Genomic DNA, 26477 nt, shown 5'->3' with positions numbered 1-26477 from the left:
GAGCCACTGTACATCTATCACAATTTGCGTGCGTCACCATTTGCAAAAACATTATTCGTGTTACCCTTAAATAATAATGTAGGTAATGTGTATTGGAATTGGTGCTTTTTGGGCCTGTAACAGGCACTTCTAATCTCTAAGTATGTTATAGAGCAGCAAATACGTAACACTATTTCCATGGACGTATAAAAAAAGACGGACGCCGTATTACGAACAAACAACGTGAAGCCACCATAGTAAGCTAGCGATCGTGTAAAGACAATAAACACGCACACACTCTCACCATAGTAAGCTAGTCGGCCGCCATTACGTCGTGAACTACCGACTGATTAACTGCGTCACTGTTTCACAAAAAATATTTAAAATGCCGTCTTGCGTGGTTAAATGGTGTCGCAACAGTACAATTTTAAATAACAAAACACAAGGGATTACATTCCACAGGGAAGCAAGTTATTTCTTTTATGTTTTAATGACAAAATATAATTACGGCAAAATTTATAGAAAAAAATACAGCCGCCATTGTCATCAACACAGCTGTTGCCATGGCAACATGGCACACACATGGATGTTTCGCCGCCATTACTAGGCTTCACTCAATGCTTAGGCGATATACCGTCCGTCTTTTTTTATACGTCCATGACTATTTCATAACAGTTTGTAATAGGGATGTAACGATACATGATTTTGCCGATACGATACCGATACCGATATTTGTAGTAATGTATCGGCGATACCGATACCGATACCGATATCGATGGCTTGGAAGAAAAATAAATAGTGAATTATGCATAAAAAGTTACCAACATTTAACAGAGACAACTGTTAATCGTATTCTTTTAAATAAAAATGCCAAATCAAAAAACAACAAAACCATTTATTTTAGTATTATTATTTTACGAAGTCAGTTAAACTTTAAGTAATACACATACAATCAGTACCTAATAAAAGTTTACTATTGGTAGAGTTTTTTCAGAAAACAAAGTGCGCATGCGCGGGCGGCCTCCCGCATCGTTCATTGGGCGCGGGTTTTTGAATTATTTGATATCAAAAAAATGGTAACCTATTAAAAACTCGAATTTCTATTACCCGAATCTTAAAACCCCGAAAACGGTTGTTAGAACTTTTAAAAGACAGATGTAATGAATGACAAATTTTTAAAATTCCTTTTTTAATTTCCCAGATGAATCAATTTCCAGATGCACCAAAACCAGATTTTTAAAAAGTATTTTTTTGTTTCCCGTATTCTCATAATACAGATCTCATTATACCAGTTTCTCAAAATACTTTTTTTTGTTTCCCATCGTACCATTTTCCAAATAAACTATTGCCAAATTTTCATAATCTTTTTATTCGGTTCCCATATAATCGTATAACAGATAAACTATTGCCAGATTTTCATAATCTTTTTATTTGATTTCCATACAATCGTGATTATACCTTTACTATCGACTGAAAATAAACATTGTCAGTAAGTAAATTTATTGTTTTACTTGTCCATTACAGACCGGTTTTAGTGTCAAAGTCGACTCAGTAGGTTAGGTTAGGTTTGAACTGTGACCCCCCATGCCGAGCGAGCGAAGCGAGCGTGCCGCGGCAGCGGCCGGCGAGTGCCAGAACCGACTCGCTATTGTTTTACTTGCCCATTACAGAAAGGTTTAAGTGTCAAATTCGACTCAGTAGGTTAGGTTAGGTTTGAACTGTGACCCCCCGGGCCCCCATGCACGAGCCGAGCGAGCGAAGCGAGCGTGCCGCGGCAGCGGCCGGCGAGTGCCAGAACCGACTCGCTATTGTTTTACTTGCCCATTACAGAAAGGTTAAAGTGTTAAAATCTATTTAGAAGGTTAGGTTAGGTTCGTGCTGCGTCACCCTGGAAGGATTACGTTTTGCTGGATATCGTTTATTTGAATTTAAAAAATCTGGACATTGTTTGCCTGTATATCAATTAACTGTATTTCAAAAATTTGTGTTTTAAAAATCTGGCTTTCGTGCATATGGATTACGGTCATCTGGATTTTGTACATTTAGATTTCGTTTGTCTGGAACTCATTCGTCTGGATTGTAAAACGTCGTACAAATAAAGAAATGGGCAAATGAAATTCGGAGTTGCGATTATATGGCAAAAAAAACTTCGAAATTTTAAAATTCGGGGTTATGAAAAAATGTCCAAACCTTTTCTGGATTATGATATTCGGAATATTAAAATTCGAGATTAAGATAGGTAACCCAAAAAAATTGGTTGTTTGTAAAGTAGGTTTACGATCGAGATGTTTACGTGATAACATGATGCAGTGGCAGCGCTCGAGATGAAACGGGAGATCGGTCCGTCTCTCTCTCGTTATACCTGCGATCGCGCTCGTGAGGTTTTGGTGTGACACAAGTTTATGAACATGTCACCCGACTAAAACGATTTTAAAAACGTTATCACGTTAAAAAATAAAAAAATTCTAAATTATTTATTTATTTCCTTTACATAAACAAATTTGTGATTGGAACACTCCTAGTAAGCAAATAAAATGCTTGTGTCAGGAGGTTCCGCTCACTATTACAGAAACAGAAATAAAACAATATGAATGAATACAATGCAAAAACATAAAAGAAAAGAAAGAATTTAATAAAAAAATATCGGTATCGGTTGATTTATTATCGGCGATACCGATATATCGGCCGATATATCGGTAACGGTATCGGTATCGTTAGTTATCCCTAGTTATCCCTAGTTTGTAATAAAAGGTTGCGGTTGATAATGTTACGAGTAGGCTCAAAAAGTGCTTAGCTTATTTTATTAATATTTATCTATTTTTCCTCATTTCTCATCCACGCATCCATAATATGCCAGTGTAGCGTGGCAAGGTACATTAAGGTAAAATTTATTTTTAATGGGCTCAAATATAAGAAAAAATATGGAAGAAGTTGAAGGTAAATAGTTGTGTTTTGTAGAAGTTCATGACTTAGAATAGCTTAGTTCTTTTGTTTTGTAAATCATGTATGTTTACTACAAGTAAGTGAAAAGCAGGCGTAAAATAAATTCTTGGCTTAAATATCAACTGAATATTAATCTATTTTACTGTTAGAAAAAATGTAAAAGCAATGAAAATTTTTACAATAATATTATGATGATATTGCTCGGAGAAAATGAACGTTATGTAACTAATTTCAATTTTTACCCTGTCTGTTCAAAGTAATCTTAAGATTGACGATTAAAGAGCAACACACAATAATGAAGATTACAAAGACAATCAAAAGGGGTCTAGCAAAAAGCTAATTAACGTGATATTGTAATAAACAAAAATTATTACTTAATCTCGTACTGATAAGTGGTCCTACCCACATAATCTAATCAAATTTTTTTTATAATCTTTGCGAAATCGCATTGAATGTTGAAGGAAATCTATCAAACGTGTTGATAACTTACAATTTCAGGGTCACAATTTATTATAGGTAGAGCAAAATAACAAAATAAATTTAATTTTTTATTAGTATTAAATTTTTCCATTCTTAATGATATGCTACAATGATACACGAGACTAAGTTTATACAATATTAAAGTAATGTTTTAACCTTTTTATATCCATGTTATTAGATGAATAGCAGACATATTTAAATTCAAAACAATATCGAGCCAATTAATTATGGACTCTACTTTGTGTATAAATAAAATTACATTTATCTTCTAAAATAGTTAAAGTTTTTACGTAGTTCTAAAACAAATGATAAAAGACGCTTTAGTTTAATTAAAATGCTGATTAACAACAGCCACTCGTAAAAATAAAATATTGTTTGGGTTTGTTCCCGTTCGCGTTGTAGATACCACAATAAAGACGATTATAATATATAAAAAAATGCAAAGATTATTATTATTATACTAGCTTCCGCCCGCGACTCCGTCCGCGCGGATGTCGGTCTTCGCGTGGATGGTTTATTTCTCCATTTTGAGTAACTCTGACAATAACATCTTATAAATATCTATTGGACCCAAATACGGCTAGGCCTATAATAATATACCCAACGTGTGTTCGCGGTTCTACAGAACAACGTCTATGGATAAAACTGAAAAATTAAGATTGTTTTTTTTCTACGTATTTTTCCAGGATAAAAAGTATCCTATTTTACGCCCAGGATAATAAGGTATAATTATACCAAGTTTCATCGAAATCGAACCGTTATTTTTCACGTGATGTCTTCACATACAGACAGACAGACAGACAAAAATTTTTTTAATCACATATTTGGGTTTGGTATCGATCCAGTAACACCCCCTGCTATTTATTTTTTCAATATTTTCAATGTACAGAATTGACCCTTCTACAGATTTATTGTATGTATAGATTATATGAGATAGCTGTTCACCTAGAGGAAAGTCACCAAATATGGAATAGTATCCTAATATGGAATTCCTTCTTTTCTCTAATACTATAAGTATGAATCGCAACATTCGACCATTTTCTGTTTCATTTGGTGTACTAATTATCGCACTAACACCATCGAGTTAGTTGCGTGAACGGTTTCCGTGTGGCAGGGGTGTTTTGTTTTGTTGCCATGCAGAAATTTTTTAAGGTAAGTAATAAATGAGTATTTACCGGCTATTATGTTTGTTTACATAAGTGTTATACTATTTAGTATATCGGTATTATGTTTATTTCACCATTTTGTGATCTTTTGTCTTTAAAATATTGTGAATTGAAAAAATATTTAGAAGAGTTTGAACGAGTATAAAAATCCAAATATGGACAGTCGTCGGTGTCTAATTATGGAATACTATAAACTTGCTATTATTTTTTTAAAAACTGTATGTAATGTTTGTTTTTAGAATGTCCGGTTCACAATCAACCTAACGAAAAATCTGGGATGAAGAAAAAACGGCACAATCTATAAAATTCGTCCGAGAAAAGAAAATGGGGTATTTGAAAGCGGCACAGGATCTCCAAGTCCCTAGGACAACTTTATTTCATCATTATATTTCTATTTCTTCTTTCAACGTTATTAACTTTATTAAGAGAAACAAACAATCGAAGAAAAATAAGGATGATAGTGAAGAAGAAAGACTCTGAGGAACTAGACGCTATCCAGTTTGATGAAGGTAGTGGAACATGATGAGTTGATGGACCAAGTGCCTTCTGACTCTGCTGATGCAGAATGTAACATACATGCATCAGCAGAGGATCAGGAGGTTCTGTTCAAGACTTTTTTCCATGGATGAAAGTGGAGAAAGTTGAATTAAATGCTTGATGTATGGGCTCTGAACACATTATGATGTGCTGGTCCAGATGGATCTGGATTTGTGACTTTTGCAAGTAATTACGTAACTTCTTCCATTTATCACAATATGTTACATTCATTTAATTGATCTCAAAGATATTCATTACATTTTTGTTATTGTTATGTTGATTTATGCTTATATTCCATATATGGGTACCTATTCCATATTTGGTTACTCATTTGGGATTTTGTTTTTTGTGTAAAATTTTAATTTGATTACTGATATATTTCGTTAAATGCTATTAATTATTACTTATAGATGTATGACTGACCAGTAAAAACAATAAACTGATTTAATTTATGCAAAGTTTTATTTTTATATCCCAAAAACAAAATGGTATTCCATATTTGGTTACTTTCCTCTAATCAATAGAATGCCCGCCTTGAAAATGAAACATGAATAAGATTAATAAAAAAATAAAAATATTATACAGTATATTATTGTATTTGTAGCTACAATTGCTAAAAACCTACCAATTTTTTTTATTTGTATCTAAAATTCCATATCACTTGAGAATGTCTTGTCATTGTGAAGAAAAATACGCTTACTATTTATACACTTGAGCTACTATATTTAGTAAAATAAAACGAGTAATTTATCTTTTTTTTTTGTATTTTTTGTGAAGTTACTCGAATAGGGTGATTTTTTTTCTTACGGTAATGACATTGCCAAATATTTAGCCAAAAACAAATATACATACCTACAAGGTTATTCAAACATAAACCAAACTAAAAACTAATTATTATTGAATGGGCTCTGAATAGTATCTACGTAACTACAATAATATTTAAGTTTTAATAAAGCGAGCTTATAAAATAAAGATTTATGAAAATTAGAGCATCCCGTAGTAAGAAACGACAAAGAGTTATATGTTTTAACATTCCACGTGAACTCTACGAGATTGTTAGTACCTCCTGATGTTACGCAATAACTCGTGACTCTTATTACAAGTGCCTCTTATGTTAATACGTGACAAGTCTTATCGTCTCGTCAAATGAATGTGGCTCGTTTCTCTATACGCACAAGGTTGGATATTGAATGCAACCGAAAAATTAACGCTTCCTTATCTGAAGTGAATACTAAGATGCTTTTCCTGCACTTTTTGTGTGTAGTAGCGAATTATCACATTAGTTGATAAGTTGTATCATTGTTATTGATCGGCCGAAGTGATTAGACGCACTGATATGATGTAACTTTAATAAAATTACGCTTCAATAATTCGTGAATTTATTATAATTTATAACCTACAAAAAATGTTAAATTTTTATATTTATTAGAAACGTAGGTACTACTTATTTATTCATGCATGGTAATTTATAAGTTACAATAAAATGAATATTAAATATAACGTTTTTATAAAAAATTCCAAATTTGTCTATATTCAATAAATGATACCGTTCGGGCACAATATCTAGCCTATAATTGCACGCCTCATAAGCGAAGCGTTGAGGTGGGTACTAACTACTACTGTCACTTCGCGCAAAACATCTGATTTTTCAAACTTAAAATGTCTTTATGTATCATACATTGCACTTGTAAGATAATACATACACACACATATTAAGAAAAAACACTATTTTTAACGTTCATGATATTTTTGATGTCATTTTTGTTACTTAAACTAGTTAAAAAACAGTTTAAAAAAGTTCTGTCTTGGACGTCCGTGTGTCTGTATGTGCGGATCCTTTTTCTTGTTAACACGATAGCGACCGTAATACTTTACTAATCGAGTCTTTTTTTTTTCTCTTACGCTTGAGTATGCTCAGGAATAGAACCCTTTCATTTTTCAGGGTCTGATTCGATGTGGTTTAATTGTTATTAAATAAACAAAAATAATAATTAATAAATATTTATTAAAAAATTTTTATTTTATTTTTTATTTATTTTATTTATTTATTAAAAAAAAATTATGAGGCGTGCACTTTTGGATTTTCCAAATTATTTGTATATTATTAATTATTATCATTTTCAAACTCGATTTTTTGTATGTCTATAGTTGCTAATTTTCCCTATTAGAATTTATTAAAAAAGTTCTCTTTTAAAATACATTTGTACGTAAACATGTTTTATGTTATCTGCCTAATTTTATGGAGTGATATCCGCGTAGGGGCTGATACCGTTGTCTGCTGTGCCTGTCTGGCTTTTCTAATGCGATATTTATATCACGTATTAATTTTAAAAGTTTAATATATGTAGACATACCTACATAATTGCTTTATTTATTTTAGTTAGCCAGCCAGTTAGCCGTGAACGAAGTTATGACGAAAAAATGTTCTATTCAATTTATTTACTTCATGTATAACGTAAAAACGTAAGTAAATACTTATTACACTACAAGATCCACGCAGTAAATACGCGACTGGCAATAAAATGAACAATAATGCCGATAAAAAGAAAAAAAAAACACGCACACATACGCAAACGTCTTAAACACGTTCACATACATGTTCACACACCCACACAAGCGAAGCTCTGCAGATGTGCTCTCACACGCATCGAATTGAAAAAAATGAACAAGACCTAAGCTGATAGGTAACTGTTTTAATACATTTAACTTCGAAACAAAGAATATTTTGCTACGTTTTATTCTTAGGTGTATTATCAAGTATAAGGCTAACCAAAAATATACAAGCTTATCACTATGTGAGGTAAAATAAAAAGCTAAAAATAGATCTCTTCAATATTTCGCCGAAGTTTGTTTGTGGATTATGTCAAACTCACATCCATCAGAGGGTTTCCCAAAAATTGGATTTATAGGGAAGAGAGGCTTTAAATTCTATTTTCGTATGTTTAATAGAACCAAAGGTAAGAAAACATTGGCCATATTAATGCGTAGGCACCTAGACCCGTATAATAAGCAATAACTATAATTAAAATTGTAATTAGAAACATTCCATTTCCCTTTAATTATAAAATTCAAATAGGATTCATACAAGACTGTTAATTACGTTTATTAAATGTCTTTGAATTGAACATTTTCATTTACGAATTCTTAATGATGAGTAGATATACCTACTATTTTATTTTTTAAATAAATATACGAAAGAGCAAATATTACGGTTAGGGAAAGATAGATTATATGTACACAGAGTACTAAATTATTGTTGGAATCTTGTTACAAATGGAAAAAGTTACTTAAAATATGTTTTCTTTATAAATTATCTCTATTGAGCAAAGTGCTAAGAAGTATTCGGAAAAAAGGCAGAAATTATCATATTCTTCATTATAATAGCTTAAATAATTCAGTTATCTTCATTTTAAATAAATTTGAGATAATTTTAATCATATGCCACATACAAAAAATTTACATTTATACGGTCAATTTTAAATTCTTAGGTCATGTACCTGGTAAGTTTTCCCGTATTAAAATATTTTAATCTATATTTTTATACAGTTCAATATAAACTAAATTCGCAAAGGTCCTTACTAGATATTTTAGATGATTTCCAGTAGATAAGTGGTTTGTCTTAAGTTAAAAAAAAACTCGACTAACATTTTATTCGCCATAGTTTTATTTAGTAACAAAAAATAAAAACTATTTTACTCTCCATTTTTATTTCATTTAGAAATAAGGAAAATGTTTGTCTTATTAAATTGTAACTGTATCAAAGAAAAAACAATTTGAACGTCCACATAATATACTAATCACGAAGTTGTAGGGCAGGTCATGGCTGAATGCGCAAGCGCAAACGGATGTGCATACGATAACTATTATCATAATTTCTACTTAGTTAATTATTTGCAATGCGGCTATTTGCCTCGAATATTAACTTTTATGTTATTATTATGATATCTTTATATTTTATAGCATTAACCAAGCGTAAGAGGTATTTCAATGATGGGAATGATATTTTATCAATCGTTATTTTATATTTTTTATACTTATTACACAAAGTATTAGGTTTCAGAGGCAATGCATGGCCGTTTATTTACATTATTGACAATGTATTCCAAAATGCCTGTTTACAGGTCAACAATTGCATTCATTATCAGTTATATTTTATCGAATGCTAAATTATGGACGCCTCATATTGAGAAAATGTAGCGTCGATTGATAAATGCTTGGAGCTAGTTCGCAATCAGTTAGCTACTAGCTGTTGTTATAACTATTTGAGTATGGTTGTTTGTCAATTGTCGTGTCCTTCGATAGTATAGACTTGTCTGGCTCCTACCGAGTACTAGGCGAGCAGTGGATCGAGGCGATATCACGTTACGCGGTGGCTGTTGACACCAGCGCCTGATTAATATTTATGATACGACTGAGCATCTCGCATGGCCGGTTCGCTTGCTCGATGCGAATTACGGCCGTCCCGCTCGCACGCACACTATCATCTCATTACAAAAAGAGATAGCGATCGCAGCTAATGTGCCAAGCGCTGTTTCAAATAAACGAGTGTGAGTAAGTGCGAATGAGAATCCCAAATCTTCATAATTTTACAAAGTTTTGTTTTTGCCGCGCGTTTTTTGAGGATTTCAAAACGAGTCTTCGAGGTCATTTTTATTCGAAAACATTTGCTTAGTAATAGTATTGAAATTAAATTGCCCATTAAAGTGATAACATCACCGAGCGCGAAGGTGTGCGATTAGGTTCTGGAAACATCTTGTTTCCAAGGGACCTAGTGGCCATCGGAATGGTCGTGAAGGCGCAAGTATGTGGAACAGGGAGGGCCGACTGCTCGAACCTGACTGTATCGAGGTAACCCAACCGGACAAACATGACTGACATATAATAAATCCACAGCCTACACACTTAGGACTTTTTGCAATAAAAATAATAAGTAAAATAGCAGCTCTACTCTTCTGTAAACTATCTAATAGGAAATATTAAGTAGTCCTCATTCGTCGCTGCTATTGACGTTCTAAGAAAAACATTGTAATTACTTCTAAAATTACGCAGAAATTAAACACAATAATGTCTGGATTCTGGAACAATGGCGTTTATGTTCATTACAATTACTCATTGAAAGTTATTAGTCATTTAAATACAGTCGTTTGTCTTTAATTGAAGCGCGTCCAAAAACCGCTCTCGTCGTAAAATTAATTTGTCGTCATCAGAATGAAAACAAAATATTTTTTATTCAAAAATGAGCACTAGATTATCTCTACAATAAAGTAGAGATTTCCAAATAAAAATTATTTTAAACTATTGTTGTTGACTAACATTTTCTTTATGTGCGCTGCCATAGCCGGCCGGCGTTCGCGGCACTGCATCCCAAGGTCACGTTATCGTTCTGGCGACAACCAGCCGAGCCGGGCAATTTTACCAAGCAAATTATACTCATTATACTGGTGACATTAAAACAAATTATATCTATACTTTTTATATGAGATATCCCGTACAATAGCGCGACACTATTACGATCATCTTACAGGAACTCAGCAATCTTGGCCGACGCAGACTATTACGACCGATTGTCGCTCCGACGTATGTCCGCGCTCAGACCAATACTGCAATATCGTCTCAAATCAAATTAGCGGAGTGTTTACATTTTATAAATAGAGCGCGTTCACGTGGCGCCGCTTTAAAGATAAGCGTCCGACGACTCGGCAGTATCACTCACCGTGAGCTGTTAACATCCTCCGCGATGGGCTACTGGTTTCCTTCGTCACACTGTCACTCGAGCGAAAACTAAAGCACTCACAAACGGCGCACTAAGTTGAGCGACACACGCGAAGACTGCACAGCGCGACACCCACGACTAGAATGCGGGCGAGACGAGCGCGGGACGCGGGGGCAGGGGTCGGGAGCGACACAACTCATACGAAGGCGCGATGGCGACAACTGCGGCCGAGCACGAGCGCGTTCGCCTCCATTGGTCGGCGGCCAGGTGACGTCACGGCGCCCGGCCAATGGCCGTGAGAACAGAGGTTCGCGAGACGGCCGCTGGAGGCGCTGCCGGTGAGGAAGTCGCCCGCCCTACAGAGCTTTCTTCAGCTTGGGCGTGTGCTTGCGGGCGGAAAATGACGACAAATTTTCGTCCATTAAATATGCATAATAAGTTTCCTTAGGAATAACGAATACACGATTAAGCAATTATTATTACTTCGTTTTATTTATTGATGAACAATAAGATGTTTTATGGCAGTATTCCACATATTGGGTGACTGCCAGATGAGGTTATTATACCTATGGCGTACATAAACAACACAATAAATCAGTGTAGAACGAGAATTGAATGGTGTCAGCGGGGATTAATTAAACACATTATTGTTTTGTCGTTATGGGACTTTGGAACGATTATTTTATTAAAGTTTAATAAGTTTCTATTCAGGTATGCTTTCAATGAAATGACCTCAGGAATGTCTGAAAGGAAGTAAGTCAATAGACGTGGTAATAGTTTCTGTCATTAGAGAGTGCTGTAAACAAACCCCTTAGTGCGCCCGAGGGGGCGACAGCTGTCTCCAGGCCTCACCGCTCGACCATTGAACACCCACGTCGGATTTCATAACAATCACGCCGAATCACATAAATCGAACTCTATTACTTTATTTGAGAGCACAATTTGCAATTGCTTGAATTATTCTAGACTGTGTGGAAGTTTCAATTTGAAAGAGGAACTTTTATTAAATTACGAATAATTGTGCTATTATATTTGTCTCGTTTAGGTACCTTCATAATATATATGTATAAACGTGCGTATATATTGAAAAAGGAGTATTTTATGAATTAATATACGTCTACAATCTACAGTAGGTACTTATATAAAACGAGGATATTAATACATATAATATGTAGGTAGGTGATGTTAATAATAATTGATTGCATATTTGCATTGCATAAGCGTACCTCGTAAAAAGACGGCTTTGGATTTTTTTTTGCTTTAATAATTAATTCTCTATTGTTTTATTTTTAAAGAGATGATTTATTTGCACAATATTGAAACGGATTTTTTCAATATGTTTATTTTTACATCCAATCTCGTAGATAACTTATTTTATTATTATCCATAGTGATGGATTTATTAGGCTAAAGGAGAAAGTTTCTTGGGAGAAACCTCATCAAATTTAATGAGTGAAACCTAAAGTTTTATTGCGATGTACAAACACAACTATTCTTCATTAAACCAAGAAATTAAATTATTAAAAGTAAACGTAGAACGAATCTTGGAAAACTATTTTTTCTTGTTCCAAAAATACTTAACAGCAATTGCCATTTGTTCAATTTAAAATATTCAATGTCATATGTAAAAACAAAGAAAAAAATATTTGTTTTTATAAGATTCTACACGACCTTTACACGACAATACACATTACTCAAACAATTCTAAAATCTATTTTCATTTAGTAATTTTAGAACCGTTATACACTCTAAAACTATAATGAATTAATAAAAAAGCTCCCCATTGCCTTAGACTATTTATTATAACTGTTTAATTAAGTTATAGAAACTTATGTTTTTACAGTAACAGCCCTTGAAATAAATCTGTCGTCTGATAAAGTCCCTTGTTAGCTTAATCACATCCTAAATAAATAATAAACGCCTATAATAACTCACTTTATAACAATTAATTAAGACATATTATCTATACTAATACCTATTATAAAGAGGAAAGGTTTTTATGTATGTATGTATGTATGGTTTTCATGCATAAACTACTGGACCAATTTTGATGAAATTTGATAATCTTTAAGACCCTGAGAAAGAACATAGGCTACTTTTTATTGCGAAATATGTACCACGGGCGAAGCCGGGGTGGACCGCTAGTATTTTATAAAATAAATTCATTTAGGTATTAGAGCACCAATTAAAGTCTCAAGTATTAAATAAATGAAGTCATAAAAGTTTAAAAACAAGATAGAAAAAAAATGATTTAGTAGATAACTATTATTTTCTTATACCTACCTAACTACTAACTTTTTGTTTTTTTGAAGTACTTAACGATTTATTTAACATGTTAACATGCAAGAATACAAATGTATTTCCTGATTTAATATCATAACATTAATTTGATTTGAAGTTAATATTATAATTATACTAGCGGTCCGCCCCGGCTTCGCCCGTGGTACATGTTTACGTTTTCTCTACATAAGAACCATCCTCGTACTTCAAGGAATATAATAAAAAAAGAATTATCGAAATCGGTTCAGCCGTTCTCGAGTTATGCGCTTACCAACACATTTTGCGATTCATTTTTATATATAAGAAGATAAATTGTATGCGTAGGTATAAGTATTTTTTGTAAACGGAAACCAAGATCGTATTATCATCTTGGAACGCTTGCAATATTGCAATTTTTTACTAATATTAATATTATCACTATTTTATATATTCCATGAATGTCTTACATTAATCCAACTTAATAGTATAATGATTTATGACAATAAGAAGAATTCATAAGGATATAAGGAATATAAGGCAGCTAAATTGAATTTAGAAACGGAGAATTAATTAACATTGATTGGTTTTGATTAAAATAAGGAATATTTAAGTACAAGATTCAATTTATAATGAATTATTAGGAAAAACTCTGCTTAAATATTGTCCGATATTAATTATCGTTTAGTTTCTATCAATGCTATATATTCTTACTTATTATATATTTATGCTCTGCCCTATTCCTCTCCTCTAACTTCTTTCCGGTTGTCTGAAAGAAATCGCTATTTGAGACCGCCATTTGTTTTAAATTATAATTAGATTAAGTTCCTATTTAAGTTATTTCAGAGCAATAAAGTATGAATAAATAAATAAATGTTCGGAAAACGGTAGATACCTATTGCAGAGAAGAAGTCATAAAATGCCAATGTGATCATTAATTACCTCACAAAATAATTGAAGTACATAATGCACATATAAATTCATACATCAATAATCATTTGTCCTAATTGATAAAAAAAAGTATTTTTAACGACCAATAAAAGCGGTCACATTTAAGGACAATTCTCAATAATTAAGTTGATCGTACATTTAATTAAGATAATAAATATTGTAGAGTGAAGGCCGTGTTGTAATATTGTACATTACAATTACAATCATGACTGGTTAGTGGTTACATAAAGTACAAGTAGAATATTAAATTTTATGTTTACAATATAACTACTGTGTAATATTTAAAATTTCCGCATTTTTTCCCAAATATGTTTACTCTATATGTAAATTAAGGCAGACGAATCGCGTAAATATCTAGTTTTTGTCTAGAATTTGCGATATGATATCAAAAAAAAAATATTGAGCAGCTTAATTTGTAAATGTATGTTTTGTATATAAGTATTTCCTATTTAATAATAAGAAAATATAGGTATAAATATCGGTAAGTACATAATACTTAAAACAAAGAATTACTGTTACAAGACACCTTTCACGTTGCATATATAAAAAAGCACACAAAAGAAAACGAGTTATATACAAGTGTTTACAACTCGTTTTATTTAAGTACATAATAAATGTATACTATATATTAACAACAAACAACACATAATATATTATGATGATTTGATTTCATTCGCTAAAATGACACGCAAATAATTAAATATAGAAAACTATAACCAAATTGTTTCAATAACTTTTACATCAGCCTGTGACGAGAATAATAATTATTATCACATTTTAATTCGTCCACCTGTTTTAGGAATATTAAACTTACAGACATACAAATATATATTTCTCTTATATTGTCTTCTTTAGAGAATAATCCATACTAATATTATAAATGCGAAAGTAACTCTGTCTGTCTGTCTGTTACTCATTCACGCCTAAACTACTGAACCAATTTGCATGAAATTTGGTATGGAGATATTTTGATACCCGAGAAAGGATATAGGCTACCTTTTATTGCGAAATATGTACCACGGGCGAAGCCGGGGCGGACCGCTAGTATAAACTAAATTATAATATTATCTTAAGACGATACACAAAAAAAAATCCACTGCTTGGCGGGCGGAGTCTAATAGCTCGCTATCGCGAACGCGGGTGTGCGCGAAGTCATTCTTGCATACTCGCCGCGCTGCCGCTGGCCGACTCGGGACAAACATGTATGGAGTCGTCATACAGTTATAATATTGTTATACATATATTTAATTGTTGATTTATTGGTTTTATTTTCTTGCTTATAAACACAAAATTATCTTCTTTTTAACAACTACGTAGACATTATTAATAATTATTAATTATTATTATTTCGTAATGTTTACTTTATTACAAAATAATACAGGTTATAAATAATCTTTAAAATAAGTAACAAAAAATATTGTTACTCTGAAAAAATGAAATGGTACCTAATTACGCGGACTACTGAATTGATTTAGATAGAATTTGATGCTGACGTAGATATTACATCATGCCCAGAAATGAAAGGTACTATTTCTGAAAGAAGTTATAAACCCTAATTCTTCTCAGTCAAAGTTAAGAGTGGAAGATATCGCTAATACAGTAAAACTGATGCGAAACTTTGGATGTTAATTTGTATACTGTTACTTAATCACGTCAAGACTACATTACCAATTTTGATAAAATATAGCCAATTGCCTGGATTTACACATAGGATACTTTTTATCCGAACTGAACACTTCTGTGGGATAAAACAGGATTCACGATATAACCTAATTCCACGCGGGCAAAGCCGCGGTCGGAATGATATTTTTTTAAATAAAAAAATTGTTTAAAAAAAACACAAAATATATTGACGCATGTATTTATTTTTTGCACTCTATTATAATTGTAATTATTCATTACAAATAATCAAAATAAAATAGCCAGAACAAAGTTAGGCCCTGGTAGGATAGGTAGGCAGGTACAGCAATGTGAGACGAACACTGGCTTATTTATACCAATAATAATGTACATATTATAAACATTAAATTAAGTTTACTTTCTAACAACAAAAATACATAATATTAGCTAATGTGAAAACGAATCAACCAATCATCCCACAACAATGAAATGTGCACACAAATATTCATCCAAATCGGTTCATGTGATTAGGAGGAGTGACTGCAGCGCCATCCTCCGGGCCCAATTGTGTTTCCAGATCACCCAGGAACTCAATTTAATATACTTACACAAAATTTTTCGAAATGAAAACTCACATTACTATGTAAATATGAATATAAACCGGTTTTAGTACTAAGCAATTTCCCGCACAGGTGTAGTAAGTATAAATGAAATAAATATCAACATTAAATTCTTTATACAACATACTTATCTACCACCTACTAAGAAATTCTTGAAATTTTTTCGTATTTTTTTAAAATATAATATTACTACTCCAACGAGCTCCTGTTCCATAATTCCATATTACGTCCACCATACTTCCACTAAGTTCACTATGATTTTTTATTTCTTTGCACTTTGTTGCTTTTTGCTAAAAATGGAATCATGCGATAAAACCAGTAGAGCGTTGATAACATACATTTTTGACTGAATAAAGGTACTTACGAAGGAGTGGGTTCACATTGTGAACAATCAGTGGGTTTATTTTCCTTCTGGATTCCGGATTTCTGAAAAGATTATTTATGCTATAAATGAAAAAATCTTACACATTCGTTATGTACTTAAAACAGGGGTACATATCAAACATCGTCTATAATACAATTATCATCAAATTTAAAATAAAACCAACTTACTTCATTAATTTGTTCCAATTGTAAGCATTCTTTTTCCTCCAACCTTTATGTTTCTTCTTCTTATTTTCTTTATTGTCCCCATTTGTCTCATTTTGTCTTATCGTGTTGTCACCCTTTTTTACGATTGCGCAAGCGACACAAGTTCCCCGTGTGACGGCCGTAGCGGGAATGACTCGTGCAGCGATCGGGGTAGGAAGGTACAGGGCGGCTCTCGCTATATTGGCTGGTCGCACGCTAATTTCAAGTATTTCTTGTTTATTTCAAAACCATCGCATATTTCAAAATTCTAACACGGTAGACGTATAGGTTGTATATTTTATAGTTAATATCCAAAAAGTCGTAACTTTACGTTTGTTATTTTGAAGATGCCAGAGATTAAAAAAAAATAACTATGAGAACTTTGTATTTTTTTTCTATCGAGAAAATATCATGGAATCATGTTTCTAAAACGGTAGACGTATTGTGTTACTATTGAACTTTCTTGTCAAGAATTTTCATCACGACAACTTTAATAATATAAAAATTACGAAGGTTTAAAAAGGGCCGTAAATGTTAGAAAAATTAATTCATCACCTTAACATAAGTACCTAGTTTTGCTTGTTGGTTATATTATTGCATAATTGGAATACTTTCAAAAATATTTTGGAAATCAAAGTCAGAAACAATTAAATACAATGAGATAAAATGTGATTAAAAATTACAATGAAAGCAACTGACTTTTTAAATTGCTGTTTTTGGCTCTGAGGTCAAATTGCATTAAATAGAGCAACTTTTTTTAATTATCTCATGTGTAAGATATACTTTATATACCAAATGTACTGAATCAAAAAATTAAAGATAAGCACAATTAATATTTTTATTCCGATCCGATGCTCAAAGATTTAAAATTACATACTCTCTAGGTATTTCATCGAAATTTAAAAATTAACTTAAAAGAGATGAATAAAGTTAAAAATCAAAATACAAACGTACATAAATTACATGGAACTGTAAATTATATCTCTACATAGAGTTTACAGCATATTTGAGTTTCCTATTTTGGATAGGTATACGTAGGTATTACGTAGCGCGTAGGTACCAACTATAGCTTTCCTCCTACGGATTCTTTCGTTCATTCCCCATACAAATTTTCACCATAATTGTTCTTCTTAAAAGCTTAATGGAAATAAATTGTAAGCTCTCTTCAACAATAATTGTAATACTTAATAATAAAATGTATTTTACTGTCAAATATAGGTACCTATAAATGTAATTTGATACATGAAAACAAAATGGAATCTATCTTTAGAGGATCTTAATCCTTTGTAAAATTAAGCAATCTCTTAGGATTTCCTCAACGATATATGAACGAAATGTCACGTTTTCAGTGATTATTACCAAGCCTGTAAGACGCCAGAATCCGAGTAGTTTGGTATGAGGCTGGTCTATTTTCGTCCGCTTCCCCTTGACGGCGGCGCGTGCGCACGGCAGTATTCGCCCAGGAGTTTAATGCACTTAAATCGTTTTGTACTGAAAGTACTTTCGATAAAGTGAAATCGAAATCTCTAGATTTAGTTTATGCACTTTCAGACAACGTTATGTCTACATTATGTTATGCTATATGCATTCTACCTAAGTATCTATAGTTAATCGACCACGCGCGTCATATAAAGTAGGTACGTGTAGAACATTAGTTAGATTTTGATGAATAACAGTTTTTTTAATGTTTAATATAATAATGTAAGATTTATATTGGATTTGTAGATAATAGAAAGGGATATTGCTATTTAAACTGAAACAGCATAGTAATCTAATTTCCAACTATTATTATGATCGTTACTGAAAATATGTACAATAAGCTCCAATATAATTCACAAGTAGCGAGCTGCGAGTATTGTGTTGAATATATGAGTAAGTTATATTACTTTTCATCAAGCATAGAGTAGCCAATAGTTGTTATTTTTTTTTCAGGATAATGACGGTAGGTACATTATTATAAAATAGGTACCTATGAACTAAACCGATGTGTAAAAATGTCTATATACTGTGATCTTGTTTAATAGCCATACACCGATCATGTATCTATACTAATATTATAAAGAGGAAAGGTTTGTATGTATGTATGTATGTATGGTTTTCACGCATAAACTACTGGACCGATTTTGATGAAATTTGGCACAGATAATCTTTAGACCCTGAGAAAGAACATAGACTAACTTTTATTGCGAAATATGTACCACGGGCGAAGCCGGGGCGGACCGCTAGTATAATATAAAGGACTTTAACGTATTAATTTTCCATTTAAAATTTAAATATATAAATGGAAAATTTTCCATTTCCTTATACATTTATGTAGGCACTATTATCAACTCTCAATACAGCTGTTATACATATATATATTTCTTTATAGAAAAGTATATTGAAAGGGAAATTAGCGGTCACCTGATGGTAACCGATCACCGCAATCAATGTCACATCAATACCAGATACCTCGAGAATGTGTTGACGTCCTTTCCATTAAGGCGATTTTCGAGAAGGTTTCATGATTCATATATTGGTGAAGGTACGGAAGGAAGGTAAGGCACTTTGGAATTATACACTGATGCTACGTGACTTAAAACCTTTTTATCTTGACCACCTATAACTAACATTTTATTAATTATTAGCTACTAGCTTTCCACCCGCAGCTTCGCCCGCGCAGTCAAAGAAAAACCCGTATAGTTCCAGTTCCCGTGGGATTTCCGGGATAAAACCTAGCCTATGTTACTCGTGGATAATGTAGCTTTCGAATGGTGAAAGAATTTTTAAAATCGGTCCAGTAGTTTATGAGCCTATTCATTACAATCAAACAAACAAACAAACAAAGTTTTCCTCTTTATAATATTAGTGTAGATTAGCTACTAGCTTTCCACCCGCAGCTTCGCCCGCGCAGTCAAAGAAAAACCCGTATAGTTCCAGTTCCCGTGGGATTTCCGGGATAAAACCTATCATATTTCCCGGGGTAAAAAGTAGCCTTGTCTGCCTGCCTGCTGCTTGTGTAAAAAGTTGCCTATGTCCTTTCTCGGGTATCAAAATATCTCTATAACAAATTTCATGCAAATTGGTTCAGTAGTTAAGGCGTGATTGAGTAACAGACAGACAGACAGAGTTACTTTCGCATTTATAATATTAGTATGGATTATTACATAAATAAATTTTCTGTCTCTTTCACTCTCAAGTTACTTGACGTAAGAAATAAATAAACGTTAATTTAAATATTGACTTTACCCACTTCGACGCAAGAATTGAACTCTACATTCAACGCAAATATTCCAACAAAATTAGAATATTATTACACAAAATACCCCTGAGATTTAATTGTAATAATAACCTAACTGAGACGTTGAAACGATTCGTATCAAGTTTCATTCACGTCGTTATTTTGCAAACAAGCAGCTGAAAACAAAATACAGGCAGAACGTGACTGCGGGTTAAGTCGTAATAAAAGCCTAGAACTAATTATAATGTTGCAGTTGCCCTCTGTAAAGGAAATACGCAGTAAATACAACAAAATACCAAGTACTTCTTGAGTCGAATAATATATGTTATCGAAAGAGTAAGCGCGCTATTTTCAATATCATCTTAGACTGTTCTAAGTAGATACCTATGATACTATGTATCGTAAAATCGTTTCGTGGATCATTCAGATAATAATAAATAAATATATCAGGATAATTTTCACACACGGCACAATCTGATCCAATACTAAGCTTTCGCTTATGTCATGGAAACCAAATGGCTAATAAATATACAAACCTTCATAATTTTAAATCAATACTTATACAAATAATAAACACCCAGACACAGAGCAAACATCTATGTTCATCACACAAATATTTGCCCTGGGTGGGAATCGAACATACGACCTCTGGCTTGGAAGGCACTACTAACTATGGTTTAGTTCACCGGTCAGATGATTTGTATTAAAGGTGTTTTATAGAAATATTTGCATTCATTTTTATTTGCCGTGCGTAAATACATTCCCAAGATATTTAATTCAGAATCTTCTTATATATAAAAATGAATCGCAAAATGTGTTGGTAAGCGCATAACTCGAGAACGGCTGAACCGATTTCGATAATTCTTTTTTTATTATATTCCTTGAAGTACGAGGATGGTTTTTATGTAGAGAAAACGTAAATATGTACCACGGGCGAAGCCGGGGCGGACCGCTAGTAGCTTAATAAAAATGCACAGAAAAAGTTTTTAAAAAAGATAGGTAAGCACATTTAATATGCATCGGATCCGAAGTAATAACAAAAAATACAGTCTCCGTAAAGATTAGTGCAATGTGTTGCGCACTCTTAAACCTTTGCCTTTGCATTGGAGTCTCCCACAAGGTGATATGAAGATCTCATTAGACGTATCATCCCAGAATTTTAATGCAATTTGTATCTTAAAACAAATAGCATAAGGTTCAATAATTCATAGCTGTTCACATGATAATACGACAGGACGTTTTTTGTGCTAGACCCACGTAGTGTACCACATGTTAAGGACCATCGCTGGAAGACTATCCGGGAGATAAAGTTAGATAAAATACTACTTTGTTTACTGCGACGTTGTTCATTTTTGAAGGAAAGAAATTTTGTTCAAAATTGAATATAATGGAAGTGATTGTATCGTGTTACATATTTCGATGTTTTTTTTTGAACGATAAATACAAAATGTGTCTATGCTCTTTAAGTGTGCATTTTTCCGACAGAGTGCTTTTGGTATATTTTCAAAACAATTAAAGCTTTAATGATTCATTCGCAATAATCTTATATATAAAATTCTCGTGTCACAATGTTAGTCTGCATACTCCTCCGAAACGGGTGGACCGATTCTCATGAAATTTTCTGTGCATATCGGGTAAGTCTGAGAATCGGCCAACATCTATTTTTCATATGTACCACGGGCGAAGCCGGGGCGGACCGCTAGTAATTATATAAAATGAAATGGCAAAAGTCAATGAATCAGAAATTCTCATGAAAACGAGTCGCTGTGACACGTGTGCCACATGTGTACCCCCTCAGGACCTACGTTACCTCACCCCCTGTAAGGGAACAACTGAAAAAATGGGACCAACACCACACCGACACAACACTAGCAAAAAATTATTCGCTACGCACACCACATAAGGTTCAAATTCCCTACAATTAAACTGAAATTATGATATTGACACAAATGGTCTTTTAAGACGATTTTTTAATAAATTCTATTAGTTCAATGACCTAGTTTAACCGGGGTATATTCTCCTGATTATAGTAGCGTACGAAATGTGGACGTTTCCAGTTTAATAAAACAAACAAAGTAAAACTAAAACTATCGTCGAGATAAGTGAGATGATAGATTTCTGGTTTTACGCATGAAAATATTCTTAATCTAGCATCAGATGTCAATCAATAGTTCGATAAGATATGAAGATATTTTCAGGCACTTATACAATTCTACACCACGGCCACAGTTTCAGTTTTGTTATCCTAAGAACAATGATGTGGTCATTTCTGTGTATAGGGTTTGTACTCACCTGTGGAGTTTTCGGTCAAACGAGCTATCCACAAGTCAGAATAGCTCAAGGGACAGTAGTCGGTACGTTAAGTACATACTATGAGTTCTATGGAATACCTTACGCTGGGTCTCCTGTAGGGACCAATAGATACAAGGTAAGCGAAATCTTTAAAATAAGTCAAGTATTAAAACTTAAACTATATAAATACTTCGCTCAATCAAGCTATTTAATCCGCGTTATTGAATTACGAGAGATACTGAATATCTGAATCAAACACATCAAAATAAAATCTATAATATGCATATTGCATATTCATATAAAGATAAAGATTTGATTCGACTTGAGTTTTATGACATGCGTGTTTACTTATTACTATTGTATATTCTCATTTAATGAACAAATCACAGGAACAAATATATGTCATTTTTTTAAATATATTTTAATTCAGTACTAAGCCATCGTTCATGTACCTATCACGGAATTAAAATATCTTCTTCTTCAACAGGCTCCAAGTGATCCGCCAGTATTTGAGACACCATTTATTGCAGACCAGAAAAACATAAAATGCGTCAGACCGTTAAGATTTGGTTACGAAGGAACGGAAGATTGCTTGGCATTAAACGTTTTAACGCCAACACTCAATCAGACACAAGGCTTACCGGTTATGGTTTGGATTAATGGAAGAGAATTTGATAAAGTTATTGATCCAATGTTTTCCTACGACAATCTCCTAGAAAAGGATGTTGTTATTGTGAAACCAAATTATAGAGAGTCCATTTTTGGATTCCTGTGCTTGGGAACGCCTGATGCGCCTGGAAACGCTGGTCTTAAAGACATAATTGCCGCATTACAATGGATACAACAAAATATTGCTGCATTTGGAGGGGATCCAGACAATGTCACAGTTTTTGGTCACGGCAGTGGAGCTGCATTCGTAGATCTTTTAACACTCTCTGAGATGTCCAAAGGTCTTATACACAGAGCTATATCTCAAAGTGGGTCAGCTATGGCTCCCTGGGCAGTCTCTAGGGATAATTTAAAATATGCAATTAGTGTAGCTGAAGCGTTAGGCCATAGAATAACGAATTTGGAAAATTTAACAGACGCATTTCGACGAACCAGTGTATCTGCACTAATGGCAGTGATAGGGGATCTTGAATTAACGGATAATTCGCTTGCATTTGCACCATGCTTGGAAAGGGAAGTTGCGGCGGATGTTAAGCCTTTTTTGACAAAATCTCCATACGAAATTTTAAATGCTGGAGAACAATTAGATATTCCGTTTATTACCGGATTTGTTGATGTGGAGGGCACTATAAGAGCTGACGAAGCTGTAGAAGAGGAGTGGTTGGCTAAAATGCAAGAATCATTTACAGACTTCTTACAACCAGATTTAGGTTTTGAAACTGAGAAAGAGGAGGAAGAAGTTGCTGAGATAATAAGAGAACATTATTTCGGCAATAATTCTATTAACATGAGTACAATAGATGGTTACCTAGCATACCACGGTGATACATTGATACTTGTATCTGCTATAAGGGAAGCACGTATGCGAGTTGCTTCAAGCGACGCGTCTGTTTATCTTTATCAGTTTTCTTATAAAGGTTCTCTAGGTGGAATATTTCAAGGTCCCCTACCTATTGACGAAGCGGCTCATAATGAGGAATTATCTTATCTATTCCACGAGGATATTGCGGATACAACTACAATTATAGATCTAACGATCATTGACATACTTGTAGAAAGATGGACCAATTTTGCTAAATCTAGGTTTGTATTATTTATTATGATACTTTCATGAGGCAAATTAACTTATTTCATATAAATAAACCTTTATTATTTCATCTATTTTCAGTTTACCGAGTAGTGAGACTTCCACTGTCGAATGGACACCTGTTACTGTTAATAACACATATTTCTTGAGAATCCTTGATGATGAAGAAGTTAATAGAAATGAAGGTGGCTCGTTAGATATTGTGTTAGAAAATCCACATCCAACAACTGTGGCATTTTGGCAAGAAGTTTATGATAACTACTTTGAAGACGCCAAAGCGAGATGGAACATTCAAGATGATGGTGAAGAAATTGATGATGGTAGTGGTGATAATGGTGAAGGTAGTGGTGATGCTGATGATGGCGAAGGAATTGATGTGGTGGATAGTGATGGTAGTGGTAGTGGTGACGGGGGTATCACGGAAGGTGGTGATGGAAATGCTAGCGACTCTCCTTGCGCATTGATCGGCTATACTTTTGGTATAGTCATACTATTTGCAATCTTAAACATGATGCACACTTCCCTTTTACTATCATAGTTTCATAAATTTAAGATAAGTATGGCTTTGATGAATTTTGAAAGAAATTCATACCAAGCACCCATCAGGTACATTTTCTACGATAACTAATGAAGTATTCTATTAACATATCTTTTATCAGCACATGTATTTAAATATTTTTTAAATACCTTGATGTCGATCTAAAATATTATGGCCTAGTAGTATTGACAATAAATGTTAATATATTCAATGTATGTACTTTGTTATTGTCTAATTTCTAAAGCTTTCTTTGTGATTTAAATTGAAAAATATATTGAAAAATAGTTAAAATACATTGTAATTTTAAGTTTTCTAAAGCATATTTTTTATCGCATGATATTAATAACGCGTTGTATTCATAAAAACAACAAACAATTATACTATAATTCACGTCAACAACGCAAGATTTATATAAATAGAGCAAAGGAATATAGGTTAAAGTTAAAAAGGTATTTTAAAATTAATTAACATTTAATGTGTAAAGTTGCGTGTAACACGATGCATGAACGGATTCCGAAAGCTTAGAACTTACGGACTCCAAGAAAACTTCGTTGAATCAAATAGCATCTAGATAGTTTTTTATTAGTATGAATTTTTTTATCACTTTGCAGACGTTATCTTAATTTACATAAGATGAAACCATTCCAATAAATTGAATAAACAACAAAATATCTTATTATTATCTCTGTTAAATTTCACAATATTTTATTATACAAATTAAAAATTTCAAAACCCAAATAGTACTTTTTATTTTTTTCGTTTTTTTCCAAATTCTATCCTTGATTCCTTCAAACGATGACATAATGTTCGATATTTAAGTGAAAAGAAAATTGACATAAAACGTAATAAAACTAACCCTAACATTCATTAACAATTTACGGTGAAATAATTCGTGCTTATTAGAAAATTCTTAGGTCTTGTAAACCCCCTGAGGGTGGCCGCTCGGCGCTCGTGACGCAAGGTCAAAATGCGTCATGCGGATATGCACCTTGAAACATACTGCAGACTTATAATGAAGCTCAGATAGTGAAGAATAGTAATCACAAAGAATACCTTGAACTTTTTTGTTGTCATCAAATTTGATAGGTAGAACGAACAATATAATGAGATAGAACGAGATAATTTATAAAGTGTACAGATCAGTTTTTAGCAGTGAAATCGTTAGTAAAATATTATATAGGATTTTATCAAAAAATATTTTAGGAATGATAGATGGCTATTAACTAAGTTACAATGTAATTTGATGTAAAAATAACAAGAATCAAGTAGGAAGAACTGAATTATTCAGCATCATTATCTTTAGTTACATCTATAGTTTAGATTTTTGTGTAGGTATATTAATAAACTATAGATTAGTACCATCAAATTGATCCAACAGAAATATAGGCCTGAAATAATTTATTTCACAAACAATATATTGAAGGTATGTATAAATCTAAATCCATACAGCTGTATGATTGGTTCCATAAAACTTCATACATAAACATTGTTAATAATCCCTTCACAATGTTTATCGTAAAATCCAATGGTGACCATAAAACACAAGGGAAGCTATTAAAAGTGCAAAAGAGCAGATTTGCAAGGCGAGTTTAATTTTGCCATGCAGCTGGGGATAATGTAAACATGGGGTGAAGCCAATATGTTAAAGTATTGCATGTGTACCTGTTTGAAATGCAAACATACAAAAAATACGGCTTTTTCGGATATTTCATTTTTAATTATTGCGATTCATTAATCTACCAGCAAAGCGAAATATTAATTTGAGTAAAGCTCTGAATGTCAATAGAGATTTAATAAATATGAATTAAAGATAATAAATATTTGAATAAATAAATCT

At 32.8% G+C, this 26477-nt stretch overlaps 2 protein-coding genes and 1 long non-coding RNA gene across 8 annotated transcripts in view; 1 reads left to right on the top strand and 2 right to left on the bottom strand.

Moving 5' to 3' along the window:
* Positions 1-11045, bottom strand: part of Mef2 (myocyte enhancer factor 2) — a 54458-nt gene extending 43413 nt beyond the window's left edge. For 4 of the 6 annotated variants that reach the window (XM_089696046.1, XM_089696048.1, XM_089696050.1 and 1 more), the window contains exon 1: positions 10819-11044. The gene's annotated coding sequence lies outside the window, so the exon portion shown is untranslated. Of the gene's footprint in view, positions 1-10818 lie in introns of all 6 variants that reach the window. The other 2 variants (XM_089696047.1, XM_089696052.1) reach the window with 2 other exon arrangements.
* A 5335-nt stretch (positions 11046-16380) lies between these two features.
* Positions 16381-17166, bottom strand: LOC149487542 (uncharacterized). The gene is made up of 3 exons (XR_016315684.1): positions 16817-17166; positions 16629-16690; positions 16381-16554 (listed from the first exon to the last, which is right to left on the bottom strand). It is a non-coding gene; the product is annotated as an uncharacterized LOC149487542 (long non-coding RNA).
* A 5763-nt stretch (positions 17167-22929) lies between these two features.
* LOC149487541 (carboxylic ester hydrolase-like) lies at positions 22930-24702 on the top strand. The gene is made up of 2 exons (XM_089695856.1): positions 22930-24098; positions 24184-24702. The coding sequence occupies exons 1-2, from the start codon at positions 22993-22995 to the stop codon at positions 24638-24640; spliced, it is 1563 nt and encodes a 520-aa protein (XP_089551982.1). The 5' UTR covers positions 22930-22992; the 3' UTR covers positions 24641-24702.
* Positions 24703-26477: the final 1775 nt, after the last annotated feature.

This window comes from Colias philodice, chromosome 6, assembly GCF_061535455.1.
Source record: "Colias philodice isolate Cphi_HAF_F1 chromosome 6, ilColPhil1 Martin Lab GWU primary, whole genome shotgun sequence".
Classification (NCBI taxonomy): Eukaryota; Metazoa; Arthropoda; class Insecta; order Lepidoptera; family Pieridae; genus Colias; species Colias philodice.
The sequence above is the reverse complement of the archived record's forward strand: the minus strand, read 5'-3'. Positions and strand labels throughout refer to the sequence as shown.

Coding starts and splice junctions, on each gene's coding strand:
- LOC149487541 (XM_089695856.1), top strand. CDS start 22,993: ATGGTTTGGATTAATGGAAGAGAATTTGATAAAGTTATTGATCCAATG. Junction 24,099..24,183: donor ACCAATTTTGCTAAATCTAG/GTTTGTATTATT, acceptor ATCTATTTTCAG/TTTACCGAGTAGTGAGACTT.